The 22,488-nt window shown below is 36.2% G+C and overlaps 2 protein-coding genes and 2 long non-coding RNA genes across 5 annotated transcripts; 2 read left to right on the top strand and 2 right to left on the bottom strand.

Moving 5' to 3' along the window:
• Positions 1-1,843: 1,843 nt before the first annotated feature.
• Positions 1,844-3,993, bottom strand: LOC110749986 (uncharacterized). The gene is made up of 4 exons (XM_021950219.2): positions 3,641-3,993; positions 2,474-3,478; positions 2,244-2,351; positions 1,844-2,119 (listed from the first exon to the last, which is right to left on the bottom strand). Exons 1-4 carry the CDS (start codon positions 3,895-3,897, stop codon positions 2,116-2,118), a joined length of 1,374 nt encoding a protein of 457 aa, XP_021805911.2. The 5' UTR covers positions 3,898-3,993; the 3' UTR covers positions 1,844-2,115.
• Positions 3,994-6,411: 2,418 nt separating this feature from the next.
• Positions 6,412-7,195, top strand: LOC148295976 (uncharacterized). The gene is made up of 2 exons (XR_015834326.1): positions 6,412-6,668; positions 6,749-7,195. It is a non-coding gene; the product is annotated as an uncharacterized LOC148295976 (long non-coding RNA).
• Positions 7,196-7,684: 489 nt separating this feature from the next.
• Positions 7,685-10,378, top strand: LOC110749920 (uncharacterized). Of its 2 annotated transcripts, none has more exons than XR_015834336.1 (5): positions 7,685-8,180; positions 8,389-8,572; positions 8,954-9,169; positions 9,608-9,717; positions 10,111-10,378. It is a non-coding gene; the product is annotated as an uncharacterized LOC110749920 (long non-coding RNA). The 2 variants fall into 2 exon arrangements; XR_015834335.1 differs by having other exon boundaries at positions 7,691-8,180; positions 8,389-8,505.
• Positions 10,379-18,163: 7,785 nt separating this feature from the next.
• On the bottom strand, positions 18,164-20,306 carry LOC110749925 (uncharacterized). Its single transcript, XM_088251202.1, has 4 exons — positions 19,942-20,306; positions 18,773-19,792; positions 18,547-18,654; positions 18,164-18,451 (listed from the first exon to the last, which is right to left on the bottom strand). Exons 1-4 carry the CDS (start codon positions 20,196-20,198, stop codon positions 18,430-18,432), a joined length of 1,407 nt encoding a protein of 468 aa, XP_088107328.1. The 5' UTR covers positions 20,199-20,306; the 3' UTR covers positions 18,164-18,429.
• Positions 20,307-22,488: the final 2,182 nt, after the last annotated feature.

Below are 22,488 nucleotides of genomic sequence, written 5' to 3' on the forward strand. Positions count from 1 at the left end.
TTTTCACACATACAATAATTTTCCAAACAGTTGGGACCATATAGATTCCACAGTGGTTCACTTGTAGCTAAGAGAGCAGTTAGCCTAGTCTGTCAACTTTGGCTGTAAGCCTGTAATTTCTTTGTTTGTTTTCCAAGTCTTTGTCTGGGATTTGATTTTGCATAAAGTCTGAGTTAGCTAGTGCCTAGTGGTGTATGCGCCATAATACCCAAGGAAGGAAGGGAATCCATATCTTTGAATAAACGATATGCAGACACGAATGCAATGTGTATATGTCGTTTACTTTTATGTTTATGAAGTTTCATATATAGAAGAAAATAAAATTAAATATTGACGTTTAGGATGTCTAATACATGGCCTCTGAACAAAAACTCAAGTGGTATGAGCTGAGATACCAAATTTAAAGAAAAATTTAAGTGTGAATTATATCAGCAATGCATGCACAAGTATGATTGAAATTATGTGCACTATTAATTTAACTAGTTTTGCCAAATTTTATGAATGACTTAAAGTTTATGCAGATTTTAGAATTATAATTATAATTTCTCAGCATATGATCTGTTTTTTTTTTGGGCACCGAAAATTAAGTTTTGAGAATGTGGTGAAACTGATGAAAAAGCTAGCTAGCTAGATCAATGGCACGAGTATTTGACTAGAATGTTTACGACTTCTTTGGTTGATCTCTCACTTTGAATGGTTTGTTTGACAAGGATGTTTATGGTGTTGATCCATGGCTTATAATCTGGTTCAAGACTTAAAGGCTTAATGGGACAAAGGTAGCTAGCTAGATCAATGGCACGAGTCTGACTGGAACAATTCAGAGCGATACACATGAAAGAAAACCCACTCCTTGAATTATCCATGCAGACGATTGACTTGACTCCAAGTTGTTACATTCATGGCGATGCAGGCTGATGCTGTTCCACGCAAACCTTATTGAAATGGTTCTGCACAGGACAACCGAAAAAGCTGTCTCTGAAAGGTCTAAGTAAGAGCTGGCTTTGCAAGACTTTCATGGTCCCTCTCAAGAGCTCACTTTCACCAGTCACTACCAAACACTAGTTTTCAATAACACTGCAAGCATTTTAACAAACAGTTTACAGACGACTCACAAAGCGATCAAAATCACTGCGATTCAATACCCGATTTTACCAGATCCAATTTCCGATTCTTACCGTCGTCGTTTTTGGGCTATTACATAAAGTTTAATTATAAATTTTGCAGTCTGTGGAGCATCAAATAATTCTCTTCGATAGTGGTTTCATCTTCTTGTTTGGAAATGCATTTAGTAGGGAAGGAAGACAGAGAGTGTGGCAGAAGAAGACGAGGCAGAGGAGGCCGTGTGGTGAGCGCACTTGCCTTTGAAACCAGACACGTGACTCACCACGTGACTTTCCTTGTTTTTGACTAATATAAATCTTCTTCTTTTTTCCGTCTTTTGGTCAAATAATCGTTATTATTTGTACATAAAAAATGGTTGGGTTTAGCATCTGGGCAACATGACATCTTGTTTTTCCCATTTGAAAATATAAACAGGTCCTTTTACAACAAAGAGACTTATCACTTATTGGCTGGGAGGACTTGTGGCCTCCACAAGGAGGCAAGGCATGCGTATGACGGTATCATAATGTGAGATTTTGTAAGCCTTGTAATATATGTTTGCGATTAAGCGTATGACACAGTATCATAATGTGAGATTTTGTAAGCCTTATGATATATATGCTAGTGAACTTTTCATAATGTCAATTTCTTGAGCAGCAAAGTTGAAACCTGTGCATACACCTACATTCTTCTATGCAACGCAACAATCAACACACACACACACATCAAATTCTTACGCATCACATACCATGTCTTATTTTGCACTCGCTTTGTGAATGCTTAGTTTTAAAAGAAAAAAGAATTGGAGAGATCAAATCAAATGTATCATATCAACTATCACCTAAATATAACAATCAATAACATGTTATTTCTACTACATGTCCCCTCCTTCCATCCGCTTCTTCTTTCTTTTCTATTTTTTTGTTTTTATTTTTCCGTTTGCAGTCCTTGGGTTTTTTTTTTTTTTCTGGTTGGCTTTCTCATGCTGTCCAGGGCCTATTTCCTCCTTGGCTTCTATCTGCAATATCCATTTCTTTCAATCAACTAAATATAACAATCAATATAACAATCAATAACATCGTTTCTTTCAATCACTGTCATTAAATAAATAAAAAGATTTCATGTAAGCACATTTCTTTCACCTCACACACATCAAATAATTCTCTTCGATAGTGGTTTCATCTTCTTGTTTGGGCTGCTTCATGCTAGCTGCACTCTCCCCTTCTATGGGTTCATAATCCTCGCACTCTCTGAGAGCCATAATCACCAAAAACTACATTTAGAAGGGTTTTGATACATACAAACTATAATAGAATCCAACGTACAAATTAATGTCATTGATGAAAACACAATAAAGGTGAAGAGAACTTACGAAGTGAAGCCGAACATGAGCATGAACCTGCCACAAGTCTGGATATCCATAGGAAGAACAGATGAATGTAAGGTCTTGATCATATGTATTCCGTCTTCTCGAACAAATATTTGAAAAGTGGTGATACAAATATGTTGAACCTTGTAAAATTCATAATTAGTGCCGGTCTTAACATGAAAAAAGTCTTGGTTCCCCAAATGGACAAAATAGTCACTCTCAAGCGAATCAAATGGACATGGTGGAGACGCAATCTTCAGGCCATCCAATTTACACAGCTTGATTAGTGTGTACGCAATACTACCGTCGTCGCGTTTGTTCATCTTCAAGGAGAATGCTATAATCTCATCCACTTGATATAGATCCAAGGCATATATAGTCTTGCCTACAACCACGGCCCTCCCTCGGAAAGGAGTATAATCACAAGTGTCAACTTTCACTCGAATCCAATTCATTCCACCCACATGAAAAGCAACGACATCAGAGTTTTCGTGTCCGTCAATTAGTGTATACAAAATAAGTCCATAACAAACAGCATAACCAGTTACCCACATAGGATAAGGATAACGAATTGGAAACTGAGGCATTCGCTCCCAATCGTTCTCATCAGGATTGTATTTCGCAAAAGATGGAAGCGGATCTGCTATGAAGGGCGATGCTTCTTCAAGAAAATAGAGTCTGTCATATGCAGACGCAACTGTTCCACTCGGCTTCAACTCTAAGGTAGGAGGTATGGAGGGATCTAATTCCCTAGTTTTCGTATCGAATGACCTAATGCAACCATCCTCTGTGAATACGTATAGTTGGGAGCGGTTGAAAATCCTTGCACACTCGTTAAAACAAGGGAACTTGACTACAGGTTCAAGTGCGGCTCGTTCTTCTCCCCCGTATTTGAATTTAACTTCATATAGGGCACCTATGTTTCCCTTACTGAAAATTATCATTAAAAACACAGATCTGTGTTCCCCCTGATTTACCGTCATTGATGACTCCCTCTCCATGGGCAATCTGGACAGAGAATAGATATATAGAACAAGCCAATTGAATTTTTAAAACAAGTCGAAAAAGTTCATAACAAAAAAACATAAAGGCGAATCAAGAAAAACAACAGTTTTACAGAGAAACAAAAATTAAGAAGATAAGATGAAATCCACTAAGCCATGCACTGACCTTGGGTAAGGATGAACAGCCCCATGTTTGTGACTGTGAGCCCTACTGGCGCGTAGTAGGTCAAGCTCATCCGATATTGATTTCTTCAAATCGACCAGTTGGATCTGCTGGGTGGAAAGTGCGGCTAGGGATTTCTCGATCTCTGATATCTTGCGCAGGAGCTCATCTTCGTGTGAAGCCATCGTCAAGGCATGGTCTTGACCCAAGGTGAGGTCAGCGGCGGCGGCGCAAAGCTGAGATATTTTCCGATACCCCATGATAACAGATGATAAGGCGTTCGCTATTGAAATACTAAATTGAGGCCCAAGGGAAAATTTAGGGTTTGGGGATGCCGCTGTAGAGGGGAGTTTTATTATGATTGCTTGGGGGTGTGTGATATGAGGAAAGTTTCTAACTCGTGTAAAATTCTTGAGGCTGGTATTCTTTTTTTCTTTTAAAATATATTTATATATAATAACTAGTTCTCTTATACCACACAACTCATAAAATATGAACCGACATAAAAGTTTGTTACCCGTTTCAAGGCCTAATAAATATGGGTTTTTCTGAAAGAACTTTTTAGTATTTCGGTTTTTAATTGTATTTATGTAATTCAGTGAAAAATATTTTGGCTAAGTATTGATTTCTTTATTCTTTTTAGTTTCTCTTTTTAAAAATTTCTACAGCTTTAGTATCAGAATTTGTCAGTGTTACTTATTTGCTCATGCAATGTTTTTTGTTACCCTTTTTATAATCATTGAGTTTGTTACTTGTTTTATGAGATTCTTGTTTTAGGGCCAGTTCAGTAAGTGATTTAGTTCAAACCCTATATAATTTACATTCGGCTCTTCCTCTTGGATCTCTCTTTGAGTCAATATCTTTTTTTGCTTCGCTCTTCTTAATCAAAGGTATCGTTGGATCTGTCATTGAATCCATATCGTTTTTGCTTCATTGTCTACAATAATCAAAGGTTAGGTTACCATATGTTTTCTCATTCATGATCTACCTTTTGTTATAGTTTCTTCTGAACATCGAGTAGTTTTTGTTTTTTTTCTTTTGAACTGAGTCGTTTTTGGTCTTTTGAATTGACCAACAATACATCTTTACCTGTTTTCTTTTGAACTATGAGTAGTTTTTGTCTTTTGAACATTGGTCCACCAACAATACATCTTTATCAAACCAATAATGCTACGAATACTAAATTTGAGTCTCGAATAACATGCCTCAAGTCAAGTCATTAAATTTAAACTAATTAAATTGTAAGATAACTAATTTAAATTTTTTAAATAAAATATTAAAACAAGAATAATGAGTGTAATCCTAAACCCCAACAATTGGTTGTGTCTGCATGACCACCATATTCCTCCACCATCCAACTTTCTGCTCGTCGACGCACCGCTTACCTCACCACCTGGTTGCCTCGCACTGCCTCATGATGAACGAGTGCCTCTGTTGCTCACAATCCCACCAGCCTTTCATAAATATCGCACGCCACTCAAGAGATTCATGGCACACCTTTGTGTTGATGAAAACATATGCCTTCATAATCCTTACCACGACATGAAAATTTGAAACCGTAGATTCCTTGGTTGATTCATGAGGCATAAAGATTTAATTCTGGGAATAACTGTTATAACAAACAATAAAAATTGCATCATGCCGAGTGTTTTATCTGTTTTGTGTCTGGTACAGGAAGCTGTTGTGGGACTCTTTGTTGGCTTGTCCAGATTGACTGTTGTCTATTGCTTTCTCAGTTTCGATTGTTGCTGTGGTCTATTGTTTCCCTCTTTTCTGTTGTCTCTTCTTTCTTGGTTTCCAATCTAACCTATTCGAATTTTTGTGAATTATTTTTTATTTTAGATTTCCTTGAATTGGAGCGTCTGCCAAATTCAGGTATGTTGTTAAATATTCTGCCAAAGTAGTGTTGGATTTTCTGCATATATATTTACAAATTTGGTTGCAGAAGAAAGGTCTTTTTCCCTATGGTGATTTGAACTCTGCAAAATTAAAGTTCCAGTTTTCGTTTAAGAAAACATCTTTTTCCGTCTCATCTTGTTAGCGGAATTGTTTGACTGCTAGCTATATTGTAATTACCATACTGGTTTTCTTGCAGATTTCTTTTATTGTTAATTTTTTGAAATGGAGGAACAGACAGAGTTCTTTAAATTTGCAAAAGATGAGTATGACAGGAATGATTCACATGACAAGGTTATTGGACCGAGGGTTTGTTCTTACAGTTTGTCATTTGATTACAATAAATTAGAAGAATGGTATACAGGATCTTTGTCTTTCAAACGTGATGGGAAACCGATACCTGTGATATTTGTAAAAGTTGACGGAGTTGATGGGATAGATGCTGCTAGTAGGGCAGAATTAATTTTTCACAGGACTTGTGAAGTTGGTGCTGATGTGGTTTTACGGCCTCGTAAGGATTTGTTCATCAAGCAGAAGTGCTTTCCCAAACTGCCTGATCACATAGAGATAAGGAAGGGTGTATCGTGTGTTTGTTATGATCGTTTTGAACCTCTCAAAGATTGGGCCGACAAGGTTCAGTCGAAAGAAATTGTTCCTTATGATGATCAGCTTAAATTACCACTCCGGACTCCTGATGACCGTCTTCAAGACTTTTGGCGTACATCCATTGGGTAATTTGTTAGTTTTAATTCTATAAGGTTACTTTGGTAAATAAATAAATAATTCTATAAGGTTACTTTTAGTTTTTCGTTTTAATTATTATTGATATAGTTATTTTGTACTTATGTAGGGATCTGATTCGTGGTGTGCGTAGCATTCATGCTAAGGGCTTATTCCATGATGGTTTGCATAAGCAGTCTAGTTTTGTGTTTTTTCATGACAAGCTGAAAGTAATAAACGTTGTGGGATCTTTGGCTGACTTGAGTCTCAGTGAACAAGACGATAAAAAGAAAAAAGATTTAATGCAACTTAGGATGATGTTAGATGTCGTGTTCAAGAAAATTTTGGGGTCTAAATATTCATGGAAGGAATGTAGTAACTTCTTGAAGTTCTTCGACCATGCTGAGTGTTTGGAGTGAGTTCTCTACTACTTTTAACTTTTTTCTTTCTTCTTCCTACTTCATTTCTTAGAGGATGTTCTTTTGGCATTTTCAGCTATCCTGAGTTTGTAGAGAAATTGATATCTCATCCGTTCTTGTTAAGCTCTGAAGAAAGGATGGGTATGTTTGCCCGTTATCATCGTAAGTGGGCCATTGTTGGTAAACATAAAGCTGTGGAAAAAGCTTTGCGATCATCCGATTTTGATCATTTCAAATCTTGGAACCGTACTCCAGTCCTTAGTAACATGAATAAATTTATGAAAGGAGTTTATGACCATAATTCTGGCAACTACTCTGGGGAAGTGATGGAGCTTCTTAGGTACTTGAGGAATTTGTATAATCATTATTATCAACTAAAGGCTTTGACGGTTAATATCGTAGATGTCGACCGTGGTGTTCAGAGGCTGTTTCCTGGGTTTTTGGAGCTTTTGTACACACATTTGGAGAAACTATAGATTTTGCTGAGCTGAAATGTACTGTGTGGCATGCTACTTTAAACAAACCCTTAGTAGCTTATAAGGGTTTTTTTTTAAATATTATTATTATTATTATTATTATTATTTTATGTTTATCATTTTAATTAGAAGATCTTTGCCTAAATCAAAAACCATTTGCCATTGAAGACCCTCCAACCCTATGTGACATGTTGGCAATATTGCGCTGCTTTATTAGGCAGTATATGTTTGTAAATGTCTCAATATCTGTTTATTATCCATAGTAGCTTCCGCGTAAAATAGTCAAACAAACCAATTACTAGAATGAGCGCAAGAAGACGAAGGCATTACCCACCACCATATCAAAAAATAGATTCACTACTACAAAATTGTTAAACAACGACACAAGCTCGACGACAGTTAATCTAAAAACCGTCATTGTATTTCAAAAAACGACAGTTTTTTTTAAAACAGTCGTGGTATGTAATCTAGTACACCACTAAAAGCAGTTGATTTTAAAAACACTACGGTGTGGAATTGACAAACGTCGTCCTTTGAAAACACGCTAAAACAAAAGGACACTTAAGTTATTCACCCTCGACCAAAACATTTCAGAATTCGCCCTCCTTTTGAAAATGGAACATCCCTCTCTCTCCCTCCTTCTGAAAATCGAAACCCTAAACTCTCTGAATCTCCCTCCTTCTGAATATCGAAACCCTCAACTCTCTGAATCTCCCTCCCATTTGTTCTCTGTGGTCGTCACCGAGCTCGCCGACACAGGTCACTGTTTGCGACCCATCTTTAGCCCCTTGGTTGTCGTCGTCTCCGAGCTCTGCCTCCAATCTCATATCTCTATTACATATCTGAAGCACCATCTCCCCTCGTGCCATCCACGTAATGGAACTCGCCGAGATCGCCATCTCCCTTGCGCTATCTAGGTCACCGAGCTCGCCTCATCCATCTCATCGAGCTTGCCAAGCTCGCCATCTCTCTAGTGAATGAGAAGCGTGAGAAGATGCTTCAAATCTTTTACGACTCTAAGATTTCTTCCTTGTGAGTATTATCACACCCTAATGCTATAATTTTAATGAATTCATTCAATTTTTTGTAATTTTAATTTGCGAACCCTATTCGAATTGATTTCAATTGAGTTCTGTAATTTCAAATGTGGTTAATCTCTTTGTCATTGTGAACAATGTCAATGTTTTCAGCTTATATTGTACTTCTACAGCTCTGTTTATATGTTTATTGGTGATTTTAGCTAAAGGAGCTTGAGAAGTCAGGCCCAAAGAAAGGTGTTATTTCTCAATCTGTAAAAGATGTGATCCAAAGTTTAGTGGATGATGACCTTGTTTTCAAAGACAAGATAGGAACCTCTGTAAGTAGATGTTTCCATATACAGCTTTGCATCGTGGATGATGATCAGTTTAGTTCAGTTATTAGAGGTAGTAGAGAAGCCCATGCTTTATTATGTTTGAAATCTTGATTTTTTTCGGACAACAATAATAAGCAAGTCTTCATATCACTCTTTAAGCTTTCTGATTCTATTCTGTTCTGAAATCCTGTGGGAGCGTCTTTTAAATGTCTATCTACATATTGTTACTAAAATTGTTCTTTTTCTCTTTTGGCCATTGGCCAGATTATAACTTTACTTGTGATCAGCTTTGTTTGGAAACATATTTTTTATGGGACATAATATAAAATTTTATATGAAGGAGAACTTAAAATCTGAATGCTTAATTCAACTTTCATTTATTCTTTCTTGGTTTCAGTAATATCTCTGCCGGTTAATCTAATTGATAATACAATTATTAAATCACTTGCAGAGCAGAAGCACTTAATAATCACTTGGCTGCTGTCCAGCGAGACCATGAAGTCAGATCTCAAATAGAAGAAAGAAAAATAAGAATTGATGGAGCTTATGAAGATGCTAAAAGAAAGGAAAATTCTCTGCAAGAGGAAAAACTTCGACAAGACAAGAACGAGCTAAAGGAAGCTGAGGTCTTTTTGATTGGCCTTTTTATATAATTACTGTTTTGTTGGTAAGTTTCTAGATATGGTGTGCATGCAATGGCCTCTTTATGGTACTGCTTTCAATATTCTTTGCTGATGTGTCCAAAAGGTTTTTTTTGCATTTCAAGTTGTTCCACCCCAACATGCTCATTGTATATACTTTTCATTGCATTTGTCTTACATGCTCGACTACTAACCTATGCTATCTCAATTAATCGTGGTTAACCATTTCTACTCATTTGCGATGCAAAATTTTTCTTTGCTTGAATTCATGTTGAATTCCTCTTTAGGCATGTATCCTGTCTTTGATACCCCATAACTGGTTCCCACTTCCCAGGCAGGTATTTCTCCTATAAATGGGAAATAAAAGAACTTTCTTGCACCTCTTTCTTTTCATGGGCTTTTCAATTGTTTCTTTCCAAAAGTTTTCCACCATCTGATACATGAACTGGGCAATTTAATGGCAGGTAACATACTCAAGGCAGCAGAAAGTGCTCTGAATCTAGAGCAGGGGAGACTACAAAAGCTTAAACAGTCTGATGATGAAAACCAGGCACTGAAATTACGCTCCATTGAGGTCTGCTGGCACCCAAACATTAAGCCTTGAAGGCTTTATTCTATTGGTTTTGTGAAACAATGCTTCTGTTTTTTCTATTTGTCTACAACTTCATGATATCTAATAGAATTGATTAATTTAATATATGTCGTTTGAATATCTGATTCTGGAACTCAATATTAGAATGCATGCTTCCATTGATTCTCTCCTTTGTTCTGTAATGTATCGTTTGCCTGTTGATATTATTACTTTATATTATTTCTTATTATTACTGATGATTACTATCATGATCTTTTCTTGTCATTGTGATTATTGTAATGTTTGGATAAGTCATGTTATTCTAATCCACTTTTCAACATGTTTTTTTTCTTCCTTTATGTCAGTTTGTAATGCCGTGCTTTTTCTTTTTGTTAGGATTTCAGGAAGTATGAGAGGCAAATTTCTAAGTTGATTCAACAGATTACAGGTCCTTCCGACACCACCAACTTGGAAAATGTGCAAGAAGGCAGAGCTAAGTCAACCCAAGAACAAATTGATGAAGTTAAGATCAAATTAGTAGAATTTGTGAGCTCTATTATTTCTAATTATAGGTATGAAGTATGTACGCAATAGAATAAAGATTGGTTGACTATGTAATATATTGAGTCTTCAAGTTTTATGAAAGAAATCATTTTTGAGTGTATATATTCGTTAATAAAGCATTATAATTGGTTTTCTGATTAAAATCGTTATATAGAATCATAGGAAACAAAAAACAAAAATGTAATAGCTTGGGAATTTATTAGACGACAAATTTAAAGACAATAAAACGATGGTTTTATTGAAAAAACCGTCGTTTGTACATATAATCAATGACCTTTTTAACACTATGTCGTCTTCTTTATATACAATTAACGGCGATTTTAACAAAATACCGACGTCTTTACAAATAAGTGATGACGGTTTTTAAAGAAATACCGAGGTCTTTACTAATAAATGACGACGGTTTTAACAAGATACTGTCATCTTTACCCATAAATGACGACGGTTTTTTATAAACCGTTGTCTTTACCCATAAATAACGACAGTTTTTGTCAAAAACCGTCGTCTTTACCAATAAAAAACCGTCGTCTTTTCCCATAAATAGCGACGGTTTTTAACAAAAAAACTATTGTTTTTACATAAGAACAACGACGGTTTTACTAAACCCGTCGTCTTTACATATAATAGACGACGGGGATTTACCATCGTGGTTTTATGCATCAAAAGATGTCGGTCGATTTTACGACGGTTGAAAAACACGAAACACGACGGTGGATTACCGTCGTCTATTGCAATTTTTGTAGTAGTGATTATTATAAATAAACCCAATCCTAGAAATGTATTTATAAAAAAACCCACACACTATTTAAACATAGAAACACACCCAAAATCAACCCCAAAATCAATAATTGTATATTTTTTGGGTGTGTTTATAAATGGGTTTTGAGTGTGTGTAATGATGGATTTTGGGTGTGTTTATAAAATGTTTTGGGTGTTGGGTTTTTTTATAATTTCAGCTCCCATTTTGGGTGTTTTAGTGAAACCCCCATCAAAAAATTATTAAGAAAAATCATAGCGAAGTTCTCGTAAATAAAAGACAAGTTACCAAGAGCATCAGCCAGGTCAAAGAAAAGCTCGCTATAATGCTCCCGCTTCTGTTTCTCCCGCTCAGCCTTGTGGATTCCCTTAGGAATTTTCCCTTCAATCTTTCTTTTGCAGGACACCCTGCACCATAATGATGGACAAGCCATAGGGGCCAGAATTTTCAATTGTAATTTGCCAAAATTTTGCGGAATAAAGCACATATGTACTTTATTCGTATTTTTCCCGTTCCGTATTTTACTAACTATGAAAGAATGTGAGAGGCTAAGATTACTTCTTACTTGTTGTAATAAAAATGCAAGATGGCACTATTACAAAAACGAAATAAACAACGGGATTTTAAACCGTTGTGAAATTGACCGCCATCTTTTGATGGATAAAACCACGACGATAAACGGATGTTGTTACCACATACTACGTCATCTCCAACTAAAATCGACGTCTAATTAATAAAAATACAACCAAAAGGCCAACTTCAGGCCAACTTCAATAAGCTTAGATGACGCTTTTCTAAGCTTCTCATCGTCTTACGGAGATAACATGGCACAATTTACCCATGAAGCGCCGTAACATAGACCAATAACAACATAGTATATTAACTTACCGTTGTGCAGAAACACTTTCAAGACAATTAGTTAAAATAAACCAACGTGGTTACTCCATCTTAAACGAAAACTGATTTCATTTCATTTCATTTCTCCTCATTTGTACCTCTAATCACATTCTTTGGGTGTGTGTATCCGTAAGTTCCCTTTAGCAAGGTAGTGGGTTGACGCAACTCCTCAGAGATGATATACGAATTAAATTCCACAATTAAATTCTTTCTCCTATTAATAAAGGTTAATTGAAACCTTTTAGGACATCCACAAACCATGGTTGTCGCCTAACAGCAAGTCACGGTTCACTGGGCTAAATGAGACGTTGTGAAAGAACCTATTCAAATTGGAATGACCGTGTGCAATTGAATCCTTCTCTTATATCAATACTCCTTACTCACATTATTAGATCATGGAATTCGATTGTCAATATCCTAATGTGAATCATTCCTTTTATATGATTATCCTGGTAAGATTTGAGGGCTTCTTCTTTCAAGTCTTATCCACTACTCTGCGCAGAGATTTGACCAATCATATCTTGGAGTATTCTTTCTCCTTTACTAAGAGTAGAGATTCCTTGTTGTACATTCATTTGCTTCCATGACTCTATTGAGAATCCTGATGAGCACCTTTAAACTATGTCTAATTCAGCATGACCGTATAATGCCTTCAAAGATTAACAATATAGCCACAAAACATCTATGATGCCTCAGGTCTAAGGATTAGTTTGCACTATTGCAATTTATGAGTTCTAGCTTGACATGTGAGTAAAGACTTCCACATTGTAACTCATGCGTTGGATCGCGTTCAGTGTACTTGTTCTTCTACAAGCACCTACACACATATCGATGTGTCTCCACACTTAATGACTTGAGACCTTGTCATTCCCTACATATTGAAAGATGAATATAGGATGATTTAATGTATAAAACAACCTTTCTTGCCCATTGATAACATAATATGTCTTTTTATCAAAGATGTCCTTAACTCTAATTATTACATAATTAGTTGGTTTTAATGGCATATTTCTAACAGTCCAATGCACCGAGCCGACCCATGGCCCGACATGGGCCGGGCTTGCTCGAGCCCGCTTCAAGCACTGCCCAAGCCCGGCCCACTTAACCTTCTTTTTTTTTTCTTTTTTTTTTTGTGGTCTCAAAAGTCAAAACCAGTTAAGTGACTTAACAATTATGTGATTCAGCATCTACTGCATTTTTTTCACTACCAATTTAATGTATTACAGTAAAAGGATTCAATGTCTTTGATGTTGCTTTCTACCTAAAGGTGTGGGTGTTGTTTTCAAACAAAGATTTATGGGTATAGTAGTAAGAGATGTTATTCTTTATATAAAGTGTTGTTTGAAAATTAAAGCAATAATTACCAAGAACACTCCAACCCAGGATGCAATTCTCTATGACAAATAATGTGTGCAATAACCGAATTTAATAACACTCGAGAGAACGTGGTAGATCAAAGGAAAACATTCCCACAAATTATTATCTATAAAGTATAAAAACTAGGAAGGCCCTTTTTTTATTATTATTTTTAATAAATAGTAGAGCCACACGGCTATACTCGGATTTATTTAAAAATTGTATAACCGCGCGGCAAGAATTCAACATTTTCACGTTTAATACTCGTGTTATACACGTACGTACGTATTTTTCAATAATACATCCATTTTCTGTACACGTCTTAAAGACTCAGTAAAATTCATGTATTATTATGCACATAATTTTCACATATTATTGAATAAAAATAATATATATTTAAAAATTTAATATATTATTTAAAAATATTATATAGTGGCCGAATTTTCAGTTGTAATTTGCCAAAATTTTGCCGAATAAAGCACATAAGTATTTTATTCGTACTTTTTCCATTCCATATTTTACTAACTATGAAAGAATGTGAGAGGCTAAGATTACTTCTTACTTGTTGTAACAAAAATGCAATATGGTGATTTTGCAATCTCTTTGCCAACCAGAACAAGAATTTCAAACAAAGATTTATGGTTATAGTAGTAAAAGAGTGGTAGTATTTTTCATGTAAAGTGTTGTTTGAAAAGTGAAGCAATTACCAAGAACACTCCAACTCAAAATGCAGTTCTCTAGGACAAATAATGTATGCAATAACATAATGTAGTAGCACTCGAGAGAACGAAGTAGATCAAAGGCAAATATTCCCACAAAAAAAGAAGAAGAAAAAATTGAACTCTCAGATTGATTTACTGTGGAATTTGTCTCTCATCAATATATGCTTTAGATATGTTGAAACTAGCAAATGAATATCTATAAAGTATAAATGCAATTATGAAGGTCCTTTTTTTTCTTTTAATAAATAGTATAGCCGTGTGGCTATACCATAATTTTAGGCTTATTTACTGTAGTGCCCCCTGAAACTATGGTCAAATCTCATTTTATCCCCTATAAGTTAAAGTGACCCAGAGTACCCCCTTGACCAAGGTTTGATGGTTCACTTTGCCCCCACTATTAACTTTGTTAAAAATGATGTTAAAAACGCTGATGTGGCACAAATGAGACCCACTCTTTTGTTGAAATATATGTCACCTAAGTGTCACATGTAAAATAACAATAAAAAAAAATTATTTAAAAATTTTAACAAATAGAAAAGAAAAAAATTTACATTACTTCTCTCTTATCTCTCCCTCTTTCTTTCTCTCTACCTGAGTCCTGACCACCTCCCCCACCAACCCACTTGGGGTAGCCATCACTGCCCCACCAACTCCTCCCCTCACTCTAATCGGCTTAGCCACCCCAAAACCACTCCTTCCAAATGGCGCTGGAGCACACCGACTCGCACTGTGGATGGAGTACAAGAACAAATCAAGAGGGATAATACCCAAAATCATTCAAGAAATCACAACCAAGAGGGTTGGGGCGCTCCTTTTGTTTATAAATTAAATTTTGTTTTTGTTTTAGGGTTTAGAAAATTATTGGAGTTTTTGGGTTCTATTTGGTAGGCAATAAAATCTCAACAGGAAGTTGAGATTTTGGAGGTGGGTTTGGTTGGGGAAGGAGTGGTTTTGAGGATTGGGGCGGAGAAGATGGAGGGGAGGAGCTGGTGGGGAGGGGGTGGGGCAGGGATGGCTGCCCCAAGTAGGTTGGTGGGGGAGAGAGTCAGGTATAGAGAAAGAGAGAAGGGGAGGGAGAAGTAATGTATTTTTCTAATTTTTTTAGTATATAATATATATATTTTTTTTTCACATGTGGCACTTACAGCATATATTTTAACAAAAGAATAGGTCCTATTTGTGCCACATCAGTGTTTTTAACTGAATTTTTAATAGAGTTAAAAATGGGGGCCAAAGTGAACCGCCAAACCTTATAGTCAAGAGGGTACTTTGGGTCACTTTAACCTTTAAGGGGGTAAAGTGAGATTTGACTATAGTTTCAGGGGGCACTACAGTAAATAAGTCTATATTTTAAGAGTATAGCCGTGCGGATATACTACGGTCTTTTTATAATAAAGAATAGTATAGCCGCGCAGTGATACCTTTTTAGACACGTGGGCGCCTAGGCGCTATGTAGGTCCCTTTTTATCTATTTATTAATTAAAATAGTATAGCCAACGGCTTTACTGGGGCTTTTTAAAAAAAAAACTTGTTTTTAATAAATAGTATAGTCGAGCATCTATACTATATATATAACGGGATCTTTTAAAAAAAAAAAAAAATCCACCGATTTTCGTTTATCTTTTTTTTTTTTTTTGCCAAATGATATGGAGATTGCATTTATAAATTATGCCATAAGTGCATTACAAATACAAAAGGCTTAAGGGCTAGAACAAATGCCCCTGAAGGGTTGCACCAAACACGAAGGGATCTAATCACAACAACAAACTTATATGGTACAACAAATCTATAATAACCGATCATCACCCATAACGCAACTTACAAATCCAAATTCTCATGAAGAGAAACCACAACCACGCATCAAACTCAACAGAGTTGATGCACTTATTGGACCAAAACATAAGTTGAAAACCAGCAGCAGCCAACCCCAACCCATGACTATGGTTGGAAAGAAAGCAAACTCGAAAAGAATACCCATAAAGTCGTCGTCGTCGGTGCCATCAATGCCAGCACTATCACCGCTACAGTTGGAGTCATAGCCAAACCAAGTACCTACAACAAGAACACACAAAAAAACCCACCAAACCCAAGATCGAAACAGATCTGGCCAGAAAATCCAAGATCCAATTAGATCTGGATACATATCTAAAGTCCCCACCCCCTAAACTCCACCTTCTCCACAATCCAATCAAGCTTTCTCCACAAAGAGAGTAGCAAGCTAGGAGCGAGAGAGATTGAGAAAGGAAGAGAGAGGAGGGGGAGGAGTCCTATCACGTCATGCTTGTAAGAGAAATGAGAAGGGAGGGTTAACCTAGGGAATGTTTTTCCATGATTGAGACGAGAAAGAGACGAAGGGTCTAGTTGAGTGCACAAAATATATTTTCTTGACTCCCGATTTTCGTTTATCGATAAGAGTAGTTTAGAGCATTATCCATTACTATTAGGCAATTACCCGAGTATCTATTATTCCCTTTTGATTTTTGTACTTTTCCAGAGTTATTACCCGTATAAAGAATTTAGCATTTTCACATTTAATACTCGTATTATACATGTACGTACGTATTTTTCAATAATACATCCCTTTGATTTACTATGAAATTTCTCTCTCTTGAATATGTACTTTAGATGTGTTGAAACCAACAAATTAATATCTATAAAGTACAAAAACTAGGAAGGTCCTATTTTTTAAATTTTCTTTTAATAAATAGTATAGCCATGCTTAAATATAATATATTTAAAGAGTATAGACTATTAAAAAAAAAATAGTATATCTACGCGGCTATATGTTTTTTTGACAAGTGGCGCCTAATCGCTAGGTGGGTGCCTAGGCGCTAGGCAAGTCCTCTTCTTTTTGTTTTTTTTTAAAATATATATATATATATATATACTGACATTCATAACTCTAAAGAAATTCGCACAAGTTGATAATGGCCAAAAGAAATACTGTTGCAACAACCTCTAAAACCTCTTAAAAAGCATGAACATATGAATACTATTAGTGCAATCATAAAGCAGTATGAAGTTCCAAATAGATAAGGAAGAGATTTATCCGAAAGCAGTATGCTAGTCCTCTTTTTTTGTTTCATATTTTGAACAAAAAAGTAGAACGGTATTATCACATCCGAAAGAGATTTATCCGCAATAAATCAGCTGTATATCAACAAGGAATCAAATTCTTTGTTAGGGCCTAAGTGAACACTTTCTTTCAAGATTTGCACCTTATTTGAATCCTCCAATCAGTTAGAAAGGCAACCCGTCAACACTACTATTAACCTTGATAATGCAAGTCTATGAATCATAGGTATTCTTTCCTTCACATAGACACCATTAAATTTGTCAGTAAATTATAGTCGAAAAAGTATCCCGTCACTAGTTGCATTTATTTTCTAATTCAGGATCGGCCGAAACAAATAACTATAGTAGGCAGCACATCCAACATTCCTCAAAGTTAAGTAGATTTCGATAGGGACAAAACGTATACTGATTCGACAACATAATGTATGTACCTTGTATCTTTAAACATTCCTTCAGAAACCCCATCTCTAAATTTTCATTTTGCACCTGTTTGCTAGAGAAGAAAGAAGAAAATACCCCGAGGAAATGCATAATTAGATTGAGGAAATGTAAAATTTACTGATATACCTACTTGTAGATGGAAATGTAAGAAAGTATTTCGTGGAAATTTGGTGGTTTATATTAACACAGAAAAACGTAATTGACTAAAGAGGTAAGTTAACTGAACGATTGGCATTTAGGAGGGAAGGAGATGAGGTAGAGGAGGCCGTGTGGTGAGCGCGCTTGCCTTTGAAACCGGACACGTGACTCGCCACGTGACTTTCCTTGTTTTTGACTAATGAATCTTCTTTTTTCCGTCTTTTGGTCAAATAATTAATCGTTATTTGTAAATAAGTAATGGTTGGGTTTAGCATCTGGGCAACATGACATCTTGTTTTTCCCATTTGAAAATATAAACAGGTCCTTTTACAGCAAAATTGAAACCTGTGCATTATTCTATGCAACGCAACACTCAACACACACATACATCAAATTCCTACGCATCACATACCATGTCTTATTTTGCACTCACTTTATGAATACTTAGGTTTAAAAGAAAAAATAATTGAAGAGATCAAATCAAATGTATCATATCAACTATCAGCTAAATATCACAATCAATAACATCGTTTTTCCCCTATAACACCAATGGCCTAGATGGCAGTAAAACGCCACAATAATATCTAATCCAACACAGATTCCCTGCTCCTCAAGTACTTACATTACATGTTATTTTCTACTACATGTTCCTCCTTCAATCCGCTTCTTCTTTCTTTTCTTTTTATTTTTTTTTATATTTTTTATATTTTTCCGTTTGCAGTCCTTGGGTTTTTTTTCTGGTTGGCTGTCTCATGCTACCCAGGCTTATTTCCTCCTTGGCTTCAATCTGCAAAACCCATTTCTTTCAATCAATAACATCGTTTCTTTCAATCACAGTCATTAAATAAATAAAAAGATTTCATGTAAACACATTTCTTTCACCTCCCACACATCAAATAATTCTCTTCGATAGTGGTTTCATCTTCTTGTTTGGGCTGCTTCATGCTAGCTGCACTCTTCCCTTCTATGGGTTCATAATCCTCGCACTCTCTGAGAGTCATAATCACCAAAAACTACATAAGGGTTTTGATACATACAAACTATAATAGAATCCAACGTAAAAATTAATGTCATTGATGAAAACACAATAAATGTGAAGAGAACTTACGGAGTGAAGCCGAACGTGAGCATGAACTGGCCACAAGCCTCGATATCCATAGGAAGAACAATTGAATGTAAGGTCTTGATCATATGTATTCCGTCTTCTCGAACAAATATTTGAAAAGTGGTGATACAAATATGTTGAACCTTGTAAAATTCATAATTAGTGCCAGTCTTAACATGAAAAAAGTCTTGGTTCCCCAAATGAACGAAATAGTCACTCTCAAGCCCATCAAATGGACATGGTGGAGACGCAATCTTCAGGCCGTCCAATTTACACAGCTTGATTAGTGTGTATGCAATACTACCGTCGTCGCGTTTGTTCATCTTCAAGGAGAATGCTATAATCTCATCCACTTGAAATAGATCCAAGGCATATATAGTCTTGCCTACAACCACGGCCCTCCCTCGGAAAGGAGTATAATCACAAGTGTCAACTTCCACTCGAATCCAATTCATTCCACCCATGTGAAAAGCAACAACATCAGAGTTTTCGTGTCCGTCAATTAGTGTATACAAAATAAGTCCATAACAAACAGCATAACCAGTTACCCGCATAGGATAAGGATAACGAATTGGGAACTCAGGCATTTGCTCCCAATCGTTCTCATCAGGATTGTATTTCGCAAAAGATGGAAGCGGATCTGCTACGAAGGGCGATGCTTCTTCAAGAAAATAGAGTCTGTCATATGCGGACACGAATGTTCCACTCGGCTTCAACTCTAAGGTAGGAGGTACAGAGGGATCTAATTCCCTAGTTTTCGTATTGAATGACCTAACGCAAGCATCCTCTGTAAATATGTATAGTTGGGAGCGGCTGAAAATCCTTGCACACTCGTTAAAACAAGGGAACTTGACTACGGGTTCAAGTGCGGCTCGTCCGTCCATATCATCAACTTTTCCCCCGTATTTGAATTTAACTTCATATAGGGCACCTATGTTTCCCTTACAGAAACTTATCATTAAAAACACAGACCTATGTACCCCCTGATTTACCGTCATTGATGCCTCCTCCTTCATGGGAAATCTGGACAGAGAATAGATAAATATAGAACAAGCCAAGTGAATTTTTAAAACAAGTCGAAAAAGTTTATAACAAAAAAACATAAAGGCGAATCAAGAAAAACAACAATTTTACAGAGAAACAGAAATTAAGAAGATAAGCCAGGCACTGACCTTGGGTAAGGATGAACAGCCCCATGTTTGTGACTGTGGGCCCTACTGGCGCGTAGTAGGTCAAGCTCATCCGATATTGATTTCTTCAAATCGACCAGTTGGATTTTCTGGGTGGAAAGTGCGGCTAGGGATTTCTCGATCTCTGATATCTTGCCCAGGAGCTTATCTTCGTGTGAAGCCATCGTCAAGGCATGGTCTTGACCCGAGGTGAGGTTAGCGGCGGTGGCGCAAAGTTGAGATATTTTCCGATACCCCATGATAACAAATGATAAGGCGTTCGCTATTGAAATGCGGCTGCAGAGGGGAGTTTAGGGTTTGGGGATGCCGCTGCAGAGGGGAGTTTTATTATGGTTGCTTTGGGGTGTGATATGAGGAAAGTTTCTAACTCGTGTAAAATTCTTGCTATTCTTTTTTCTTTTTAAATAAATATATATAAAATAACTAGTTCTGAAAGAGAATTGACTCATAAAATATGAACCGACATAAAGGTTGGTTACCCGTTTTATCGTGCACATGAGGACCAGAGAATTGACTTCCCATTTTTTCTGAAAGAACTTTTTTCGGTTTTTAATTGTATGTAAGATGTAATTCAGTGCAACATATTTTGGCTAAGTATTGATTTCTTTATTCTTTTTAGTTTCCCTTTTTAAAATTTTCTACAACTTTAGTATCAGAATTTGTCAGTGTTACTTATTTTATCATGCAATGTTTTTTGTTACCCGTTTTATAATCATTGAGTTTGTTACTTGTTTTATGAGATTTAGTTCACTAAGTGTTTTATAATTTACATGCGGCTCTTCCTCCACCATCCAACTTTCTGCTCGTCGACGCACCGCCTACCTCACCACCTGGTTGCCTCGCACTGCCTCATGATGAACGAGTGCCGTTGTTGCTCACAATCCCACCAGCCTTTCATAAATATCGCATGCCACTCAAGAGATTCATGGCACACCTTCGTGATTGATGAAAACATATGCCTTCATAATCCTTACCACGACATGAAAATTTGAAACCGTAGATTCTTTGGTTGATTCATGAGGCGTAAAGATTTAATTCTGGGAATAACAGTTATACAAAAAATACAAATTGCGTCATGCCGAGTGTTTTAACTGTTTTGTGTCTGGTACAGTAAGCTGTTGTGGGGCTCTTTGTTGGCTTGTCCAGATTGACTGTTGTCTATTGCTTTCTCAGTTTCGATTGTTGCTGTGGTCTATTGTTTCCCTCTTTTCTGTTCTCTTCTTCCTTGGTTTCCAATCTAACCTATTCGAATTTTTGTGAATTATTTTTTATTTTAGATTTCCTTGAATTGGAGCGTCTGCCAAATTCAGGTATGTTGTTAAATATTCTGCCAAAGTAGTGTTGGATTTTCTGCATATATATTTACAAATTTGGTTGCCGAAGAAAGGTCTTTTTCCCAATGGTGATTTGAACACTGCAAAATTACAGTTCCAGTTTTCGTTTAAGAAAACATCCTTTTCCCTCTCATCTTGTTAGCGGAATTGTTTGACTGCTATATTGTAATTACCATACTGGTTTTCTTGCAGATTTCTTTTATTGTTAACTTTTTGAAATGGAGGAACAGACAGAGTTCTTTAATTTTGCAAAAGATGAGTATGATAGGAATGATTCACATGACAAGGTTATTGATGGGAAACCGATATAATAAATCAGAAGAATGGTATAAGGGATCATTATCTTTCAAACGTGATGGGAAACCGATACCTGTGACATTTGTAAAAGTTGACGGAGTTGATGGGATAGATGCTGCTAGTAGGGCAGAATTAATTTTTCATAGGACTTGTGAAGTTGGTGCTGATGTGGTTTTACGGCCTCGTAAGGCCATCCCCAATGGGGATTCCAATTGGGGCCCAACCACCCATACAAACTTTCCTCAAAAAGGCATCCCGGGTGCAAATTTGGGGCTTTAAAACTTGAAGCCCAACCAGAGTAGTAGCTAAATGTATGTTCTTGGTTGAAGCCCTTGAAACCGAGTGGGTCCCGCAAGGAAAAAGGCTGCAGCCCACCTTTTTGGCTTTCTCACTTGCCTTGCGATTGTACAAGGCCATACTTGCCATTTTTTGGTTTTGTCAACAGCATGTTGACCCAGCATGATAGCTAAACCAATTTTTCAAAAGCTGTGTAAATGGCTATATTGTTAAACCACTTTTTCAAAGCCAACAAATATAAACTGCTACATTAATGTCCAACGGCTATACAGGGCCATATTGTTTCTTTTTTTTTTTTTCTTTTAAAAAAAAAAAGATTTGCAACTCAATTCTTCCTATAAATATCAACCATATCTCTCATAATTTTTACATACCACAACATCTTTATCACTCTTGATCAATTTGTCAAATTTTTTCACTCACTAGATTATTTAATTTTTTGTAATTTTTTTGTTAATCTCTTGTTTTAATTTAATCGTGTTGTATCGTATCTATGAAATAAATGTTGATTTCCAAATCTTGTCCAAATTTTGATTTTTTTTGGTTGAAATGTTCACAAAAAAAAAAACTAACATAACATGAACAAACATTAAAGTAAAAT

Source organism: Prunus avium, chromosome 3, assembly GCF_965620075.1.
Source record: "Prunus avium chromosome 3, drPruAviu1.hap1.1, whole genome shotgun sequence".
Classification (NCBI taxonomy): Eukaryota; Viridiplantae; Streptophyta; class Magnoliopsida; order Rosales; family Rosaceae; genus Prunus; species Prunus avium.

Coding starts and splice junctions, on each gene's coding strand:
- LOC110749986 (XM_021950219.2), bottom strand. CDS start 3,897: ATGGGGTATCGGAAAATATCTCAGCTTTGCGCCGCCGCCGCTGACCTC. Junction 3,479..3,640: donor GCTGTTCATCCTTACCCAAG/GTCAGTGCATGG, acceptor TTCTCTGTCCAG/ATTGCCCATGGAGAGGGAGT. Junction 2,352..2,473: donor CTCATGTTCGGCTTCACTTC/GTAAGTTCTCTT, acceptor TATGGCTCTCAG/AGAGTGCGAGGATTATGAAC.
- LOC110749925 (XM_088251202.1), bottom strand. CDS start 20,198: ATGGGGTATCGGAAAATATCTCAACTTTGCGCCACCGCCGCTAACCTC. Junction 19,793..19,941: donor GCTGTTCATCCTTACCCAAG/GTCAGTGCCTGG, acceptor TTCTCTGTCCAG/ATTTCCCATGAAGGAGGAGG. Junction 18,452..18,546: donor AATTATTTGATGTGTGGGAG/GTGAAAGAAATG, acceptor TGGGTTTTGCAG/ATTGAAGCCAAGGAGGAAAT.